This window comes from Rhodamnia argentea, chromosome 6 (assembly GCF_020921035.1).
Source record: "Rhodamnia argentea isolate NSW1041297 chromosome 6, ASM2092103v1, whole genome shotgun sequence".
Lineage (NCBI taxonomy): Eukaryota > Viridiplantae > Streptophyta > Magnoliopsida > Myrtales > Myrtaceae > Rhodamnia > Rhodamnia argentea.
In genome coordinates, this window is record NC_063155.1 from 5,526,367 (window position 1) to 5,534,915 (window position 8,549).

At 38.4% G+C, this 8,549-nt stretch overlaps 1 protein-coding gene across 2 annotated transcripts; it reads left to right on the forward strand.

The window, feature by feature from the left end:
• Positions 1-7,759, forward strand: LOC115740883. Of its 2 annotated transcripts, none has more exons than XM_030674527.2 (11): positions 1-717; positions 2,357-2,621; positions 2,897-3,047; positions 3,160-3,874; positions 3,958-4,381; positions 4,459-4,640; positions 5,492-5,651; positions 6,107-6,334; positions 6,432-6,782; positions 6,891-6,992; positions 7,109-7,759. In XM_030674527.2, exons 1-11 carry the CDS (start codon positions 230-232, stop codon positions 7,382-7,384), a joined length of 3,342 nt encoding a protein of 1,113 aa, XP_030530387.1. In that variant the 5' UTR covers positions 1-229; the 3' UTR covers positions 7,385-7,759. The 2 variants fall into 2 exon arrangements, with proteins under 2 accessions (XP_030530387.1, XP_030530395.1); XM_030674535.2 differs by having other exon boundaries at positions 7,112-7,759.
• Positions 7,760-8,549: the final 790 nt, after the last annotated feature.

Sequence of the window (8,549 nt, forward strand, 5' to 3'; positions counted from 1 at the left end):
AAGACCGTCGCTTAGGGTTTCTTCTCGCGACCTCCATTATCGTTTTACTTTTAACCCCGGAGCGTCTCTCTCTGTCCCCTTCCCCAAGTTTCTCGAATTCGCGCGTCATTTCAAGAATCGTCCTCCTCCTTGGCGAAACCCGTCTCTGTCTCTGTTCTCTTCCATCCCAAAGTTTTGATTTTTTTTTTTTCCTTCTCGTCTTCTTCGTTTGAATCGATCGCGGTCCACAATGCAAGGGGAGTGCGACGCCGATCCTCCGGAAAACCCCGAGCCCCCGAGCCCGACTCGCGATTCTTGTAGCCAGAGTGGCGCTTCGGATGACGATTTGTGCCTCGACGTGTCCGGGGAAAACCTTGAGTACTCGCTGCTGTCCCCAACCTTGAGTGGGTCCTCGGTTAAGGGCCTTTATTTGTATAAAAACGAGTTCAGTTTGCTGCCGAAGTGGGTTGGGGAGCTGAGAAGGCTGAAGACGTTGAAGTTCTTCGCCAATGAGTTGAATTTGTTCCCGAATGAGTTGGGGAGTTTGGTGGGGTTGGAGTGCTTGCAAGTGAAGATATCGCCTCCCGGGCTGAATGGGTTGGCGTTGCATAAGTTGGAAGGGCTGAAAGAGCTCGAACTCAGTAAGGCTCTGCGCCGGCCTTCGGTCTTTCCTTTGCTCAGCGAGATCGCGCAGCTCAAGTGTTTGACCAAGCTCTCCGTTTGTCATTTCTCGATAAGGTATGTTGTTTGTGTTATTGTTTGGTATGGTTGGTTTCAAGTTTTTATTTTTGTTTGATTGGGATTGAGTTACATGCAATGTGTCCTGGGCAGTTCTGTGAATTAGTAAGATTGAGTGTTTGGGGTCTGTCAGGAGGATAAACTTGGTCTTTTAAGTTAGTACTCGCTTCTCAGGTATAAGAAGCTAAGTGTTCTGGGGCTTATGTTTGGTTTTCGGGGACCATTTGATGGTCCTTTAGCTTTGGTACTCTTGCCTAGACATTTTTCTGTTCTCTCTCTTGGGATGCATTTGGTTAGTATTGTTTCAACGCGGTGTGAAAACCCTGGTGTAGCCCTTTTGGCAAGCAGTTTACATGGTTGCTTTAGCTGCCTCCAGGAAGTTTTTGTTGCAGTTTTGACTTGAGACCGTGCAGCGTCATTGAAAATTTATAGATGGTGAAGTATGCTGTTCATTTCTCATCTGAGCAGGCAGAGTAAATTTTGTACATCTTTCTTTTAGTCTTTTCCCTTGGAATGTTGTGATTTCATGTTGACAAAATGGTACCTCTCATTGACATGTGCTCATATTCAAAATTTTTCATTGATTTATTTATGTTATTGTTATTAGTAGCAAATACTTTCTGGGATAGTGCATTGGACTAGCAGTAATCCATCTTTACCAAGATTGATGAGGGTTGAGTTTAATTCCTACCATCCACTCTCCTCTACTTGTGAGTGTAGAAAGTAGTCGATATGGTGTTGTGAGACAACCATCTAAGCCTTTTCTCCTGTCCCATTCTACGATGACTAAAGTAAGCTTGAAACAGCCACTCCATGTTCTGACGCATGTTTTGGAGTTTGGATGTCTGAGGAGAGCTATCTCTTAAATTTTCTGGCAACATTGTGTTCAAGGAATCCGTATGGAACCAAAGTAGACTGTATGGGAGCACAGACTGAGCCAGAATTAGGTTCCTTTTTTTTTGGGGGGGGGACGGAGTTTAAAATCATTGATCAAGTAAAAAATCTTTTTCTCGAAATTTTTTGATAAACTTAAACACAGTACAGTGTATATTGTTTATTAGTAAGTTAAATTAATGTTTACTTTACTAAGACATGATACATGCAATTTGAGTTCATTATTTAATTTAGATGAAATAAAATTATTTTAGTTACTTCTGTTGCAGGTTTGATATGAAACCACTGTTTTAGCTATTACTATTTCAGTCTTTTTGAAGCCAAAAAAATTTCCTACAATTTCAATTTGATATTTGTCAAACACTTCCATTTTGAAGATGACACAGGAGGGTACCATGAGCCAAGTCAAGGAAGCTCATGGCAAACTTATAACGTAATAAATTTATGAACCTGATTCAAGATCAAAATTATGTGGCTAAACTTTATTATGTTTGATTAGCCATTATCATTTCTTCTGCTCCAATGATGATTTCACAACTGATATTCACCTCAAATAAGTTTGGGAGGCCAATGTATGTAGAAATATATGTGTTAAATGAAGGATGCGGTTTGCTTCTTTGCTGAAATGTTCTGTGTCCAGATTATATTTCTTATTAATCTTGACTTTTTACTGTTGTTGATTTGCTTGCTTCCTATGTTGGTAGGGGTCACTTATGCTGATTATGGTGCCGTTTTGTCCATGCAGATGCCTCCCACCAGAAATTGGTTGCCTGAACCAATTGGAGTACTTGGATCTTTCATTTAATAAGATGAAGAGTTTGCCAAATGAAATAAGTTATTTAAATTCTTTGATGTCCTTGAAGGTTGCGAATAATAAATTGGTGGAACTCCCCTCTGGTTTGTCTTCTCTTTGGCGATTGGAAGTTTTAGACCTTTCAAATAACAGGTTGTCGTCAATAGGCCCTCTTGAACTTGACTCCATGCATTGCCTGCGAAGCTTAAATCTTCAGGTGCCTAGAAAACCAGTCTTCTAATTATTTATTTAGTGCATGTTCATGAAATAATTGTATGAAGATGCTTTGTTTCTATGTTAAAATTGCGCCCAGATTTTTCTTTCTTTTTTTTTTTTTTTTTAAAGATGAACTTCTAAATAGAGATGCTAGGCTTTGGTTCATCTCTTCGATACTTTTGCAGATGAATGTTCAACTAAAGAAATTAAAATGTTCGAATGTTCAACTAAAGAAATTAACATGTATTTTTTTCTGGTGTTTTTTTATTATTCAAGAACAATAAGCTTCTCAGTTTTCAAATACCTTCATGGATATCCTGCGATATAGACGGGAAGGAGTTGTCCAACGATGATAGTGCCAATTCTTTGGCTGAAATGGAAGTGTATGAATCCACCCCAGACGACGAAGGAACGATCTCTTCTAGCAGTAAGGCCAGCACATTTAGTTTCTTTAGCTTTTTCATGTATATTTTGCACTTATTTTGTATGGCTTTCTTCAGCCTTACTGCTTCTCTAAAAACTGGATTTACTTTATGTAGGCTCCTGCCATAACGGGCCAAGTTTATTGGCCGGGTCATTGTCAAATGCTAGATGTTTTTCAGCTCGGAAATCAAAGAGGTGGAAAAGGAGGAACTATTTGCAACAAAAAGCTCGGCTAGAACGTTTAAACAACAGCAGGAAGTGGAAAGGTGAAATACATTCGGAGGAGTTGACCAAAAAGGCTGATGATATGTGCAAGTTGTCTAAGGATGATGCTTCACGAGATGCAGCATCAGAAATCACCCGTGTGGATGGTGGAGATAAATTATCGATTTCAGGGGAAATTGCACCTGAAGATGTGCTTAGCAGCGTGGATGAGGACGGCATTATTTTAAAAAGTGAATTGAAGGTAGAGAACCACTCAAATGTTGCCTTTGACTCTGCAAGTAGAGAGCTGGGAGATGTTACGATCATGTCAAATGCGTCTACTGATGAGCAAGATGCTGAGTCGTTAGTACAGAAACACGAGGTCAGTATCAAGTGTAAAAGGTATTGTGATCAGCATCTTGATAACCCTAAACCATGCAAGTGTCGCCGGCCAGCTGATGAGAGTTTAGATCTATCCCGCCAGTATTGTGATTTCTCTTTCTGTGGTGTTGAGGATTATCTGCCAGATGGCTTTTATGATGCTGGACGTGACCAACCTTTTATGCCTCTCAGTAGTTATGAGAGAAATTTACCTATCGACTCACGTGAAGTAATTCTTGTAGACAGGTTTGGATTCTGTCCTTTGTTTTCTATGTCTAGTGATAGCTTTGCTTCAGTTCATGATAGATTCTTCTTCTGACATTTTTCAGGGACAAAGATGAAGTGTTAGATGCAGTTACACTCACTGCGCAGGCTTTGGTAATTCGTTTCAAGCAATTAAGTGGTTTAACTAAAGATCAGGAACTGGAGGATTGTACACTTCAAATAGCTTCATTGCTTGCTCTTTTTGTGTCGGATCATTTTGGAGGGTGTGACAAAAATGCAATTGTAGAAAGGACGCGAAAGGCAGTATCTGGTTCTAATTATCGGAAGCCTTTTGTTTGCACCTGCTCAACTGGAAATCGGGATTATGTCGATTCATCTGTCAACCAAATGCTCAATAATCAGGATATCATATTGAGTGATCTATGTGAGAAATCTCTTCAGTCTATCAAAGTGAGACAAAGTTCTGTTATTGTTCCTATAGGGACTCTGAAGTTTGGTGTTTGCAGACATAGAGCAATTCTCTTGAAGGTGGCTGTTTTTTGTAATTATGTTTTTCTTGTTTATATTGAAATACTTTAAGCTGACTACTCACCATTTTTTCCCAGTATCTATGTGATCGAATGGTGCCTCCTGTGCCATGTGAGCTTGTTAGAGGTTACCTGGATTTTTCTCCGCATGCTTGGAATATCGTTCTTGTAAAAAAGGGGGATTTATGGGTCCGCATGGTGGTTGATGCATGCCATCCACTTGATATACGTGAAGAGACAGACCCAGAGTATGCTTGCAGGTCAGTGCACTCTTCTCATGTGATGGTCAGGCTATTTTTTCGTTAGAGCTTTCATACTTGAGCTTCATGTTTGAATGTTGGATGTATAGAAAGCTCTTTGGTTTTGAGTTAAAAATGAAAGGATGGTTTTTGTTTTCTGAACTTTTTGTTGCAGTTCAATTAGACTTTCTTGGCGAGATACTTGTTTGTCACTGTTGTTTTCTGCCATGGGTAAAATTAGAACTTTTTGGTGCTTGGTCGTCTTTGCCATGTGCTATGCTCAAATAAGTTGTGATCTTAGCCAACAAGTAATAAATGTAATACACATGAAAAATGAAGATGTTGAGAGTGCCATTTGAGGGATCTGTGAAGGTGGGTTAGAGTTAGACTATATGGAACTGTGTCCCCTGTATCGAAATTGGGTAGTACAACCTTTATGTGGAGGCACATCGAACGGCCTGCCATTTGCTGGGTTGGAATGTGGCAAAGAAAAGGATAAAGTAAAAAGCATCGAGGCTAACTGTTAAGAATTTTTCTGAAGCTTAAACACTGGTGGAGAAAAAAATTACTTTACTACTGAATTCTGCATGGACGATGTAAATTGTTTCAGTGTGTGTTGTCTTTGGAGTGAATCTATATTAGCTGCAGAAGAGGACAAAATTCACAACAGAGAACGTACAGATTTTGCATGTCTATAATGATCAAAAAGCTAAAGCAGTACTAACTGGGTATAGTTTTCACTGGACACATTGTCTATGTGCTTTTTGGAGTCTATGACAATAGAGCGCCAATTTTTTTTTTTTAAATATTTCTCTCATTGTTCACATATTTGTTGTTTGCATGAATTCCTGAAGCATGAGCTTGTTATGTAGGTATATTCCTCTCAGGAGGTTTAGAGATTCTCTTTCAATGGAAGGCATTTCCAACTCTGGATGTGTTCTTCCTTCTCTATCCGCATCTGATGAAATTTACAAAGAAGCTTCTACCTCTATTACCCGTTGTGCTAATGCTTCAGCCAATGTTGTAGCCAAGGTAATCCCTTTAATTAGCAGCATCAGTATTTGTGGCATTGTCTTTTATCATATTTGAAGATAATGAATCTTTTTATTTGGTTTCAGTCAGTGCCTGTTAGTTTTTATCAATTGATCAAGAAACTTTGTTAGTGATCTGGAAGCCTTTTTCATTGTCATTTTCAACTTCCAGCAAGTAGGCAGCTTAGGATTTCTTTTTCAGCCGATGTGTTTGGCAATGCTAATATATTTTTAAGGCAAGTTTTGATTTTCGAAAATTAAAAGTGAAAATGAGTAAAACCTACTTTAGAAATCAAACATATTAATTTAAAGTCACAAAAATGAAATGCTTTTATTAGAAACATGATTCTTTTTCACGAATTGACAAGTTTTGGAGAAGTATTCTGATAGCACTTCCTCAAACACAGCCTTACATCTCGTGTTTTCTGCTTAAATATTTCTGAGTTGATTCTGCAGGTGCGTTCCTTGGAAGTATGTAGTGACTCAGTTGAGGAAATTAGGAAATTAGAGTATAGTTGTCTAGGCGAAGTGAGAATATTGGGTGCTCTACGACATGCTTGCATAGTGGAAATGTACGGACATCAGTTATCTTCTCAGCGGGTCACTTCTGCGGGTGCAAATCCTGAGCGTCGTATGTGGCGTTCTGCAATTTACATGGAATATGTGAAAGGGGGATCACTGAAGGTACATTTCTTTCCACACTGCTATCAATGTGCTTTCAGAATTTCTTTCCTCTGCTTATTATTTACAACTTTTATTGATTTCATGCCTCCTATGACAGAATTACCTGGAGAAACTGTCTAAAACTGGTGAAAAGCATGTCCCAGTAAATATGGGCCTTTTTATTGCTAGGGACGTTGCTTCTGCTTTGGTGGAGCTGCATTCAAAGCATATTATTCATCGTGACGTAAAGAGTGAAAACATTTTGATTGATCTTGATGCAAGAAGGGCTGACGGAACACCTACTGTAAAGCTTTGTGATTTTGATAGAGCAGTTCCTCTTCGATCTTCCATACATACGTGTTGTATTGCCCATATGGGGGTACATCCTCCCAATATCTGTGTTGGAACACCTTGCTGGATGGCTCCGGAAGTTCTTCAGACAATGCATAAACATGAATCATACGGGCTGGTAGAGTCTTTCCTTTAGTTTACCTAAGAACTTTGTCGAACACCGCCATTTTGTAATTTTTTTTCTTTCAACCGTACTGATTGATTGCCCTGACTTAAATGGCTGCAGGAAGTGGATATCTGGTCATATGGCTGTCTGATTTTTGAATTGCTGACTTTGCAAGTGCCATATTCAGGTTTATCTGAGCCACTAATCCATGACCTTATTCAGGTAAAATAGTAGAGATTCATGTCTTCGGTCATCATTTTCATGACTAATATCATGTGATGTTGTTGGTTTGGTCTTGAAATAAGGCTCAGTACCTTTTCTTGATGTTATTTTATAAGCAGGGGGGAGAACGGCCAAAGCTAACAGATGAGATGGCCTCATTAGCATCATTAAATGACCATACAAGGATGGGATCTGGCTCAAAGTTGGAGGGGCCAGAGGTGGATCAAGAAACCTTAAGATTTCTTGTCGATTTGTTCCGCCGGTGTACGATGAAGAACCCAGCTGATCGTCCATCGGCAAGAGACATCTATGATTTGATACTTATTCATGTTAGAGACTTCATAAGTATACACGGTTGGGAACCAGAAGGATCGGTAATAAAACTTCCTTAACCAAAACGTTCGGCAGCCTTAGGATGTTGATGAGGTGATTATTCCCCAGCCAATTCGGGTCTGAGAGTGCAGATTGTGCTAAGAATCTTTGCCCAATATCATTTGGGGGCCCTGAGTTGGCCATTGTTTTCTAGTATGTATTCTTTTTCTGCTGGGTCGTGTGTAACTGGGCGGTCGGGGCGAACTCGATTGTATTGTTTGTAGGTAGTTTCTCAGTTTCAAGCAGGCATGACAGGTGCATGGTCTTGCTCTCATTTGGGAGAATCTGCCTCATGATGTTATCGACACTACCCGGTTTTTATCAATTCATTGAAGGGATTCCCGGTTGAGTCATGTATTGTGCTTGCAGAATTAACCATTGGCCTTTTGATCAAAGGACTGGCTGAGATCTCATTTTATGGTGGTGGTTATGCTTTATGATGCATTTGGTATTGGAGGGTACAATTTGTGCAATAAGGCCATGTTACTTTTTCTTTGTGCTATTAATTGGAAAATAAAAAATTACAAACACGCACTCTCTCTCTCTCTCTCTAGATAGTCCTGTCTACTATAATTTCTCAATAATGTTTTAATTATTATATGCTTTTCTGATATAATAAGTAATATCAACCACATATGATATGGAGTTTAGAACTTAATTCGGAGTTGTTTTTGATGTATTATTTGGCAATTAACATACAGCTATAATGTGCTATGATAACCTTATAATTTCTACTAGATGCAACTACATCCAAAATGATAAATTAAAAAGTAAGTGGCTTCCTTTGTGGTACGATTTGTACACTAGGAGATGGAAGGAGCGGATCTGATCGGTTAGTCGGTTGGCTTAAATTGATGGTATTTTTGTTTAGCGAAAAATAAATAAATTAAAAATATTTTTTAGAAAATAATAGTTTATATCATCTATAAAAATAAATAAATCAGAAATATTTTCATCATTTATGAATTTTTATATATAAATTATTATTGATAATGAAAAAATTTAGTTAATTTTTTAAGCTATAAGAGCAATTATTTTTATAGATATATTTATCAACTTATTTATTTTTAGCGAAACAAATAGAGTCTAAATACAAAAATCATTGGGTTTCGGATATTATAGCATTAAAATGCAAAACCAACGTAACTAAATTATTGAAATACTTTTATTTTGTTATTTTCAAGA

Bases quoted from the DNA above. Each gene is read 5' to 3' on its own strand.
- LOC115740883 (XM_030674527.2), top strand. From the start codon at position 230: ATGCAAGGGGAGTGCGACGCCGATCCTCCGGAAAACCCCGAGCCCCCG. The intron at 4,382-4,458 runs GTGGCTGTTTTT...ATTTTTTCCCAG, and splicing joins ATAGAGCAATTCTCTTGAAG to TATCTATGTGATCGAATGGT. The intron at 5,652-6,106 runs GTAATCCCTTTA...TTGATTCTGCAG, and splicing joins CAGCCAATGTTGTAGCCAAG to GTGCGTTCCTTGGAAGTATG.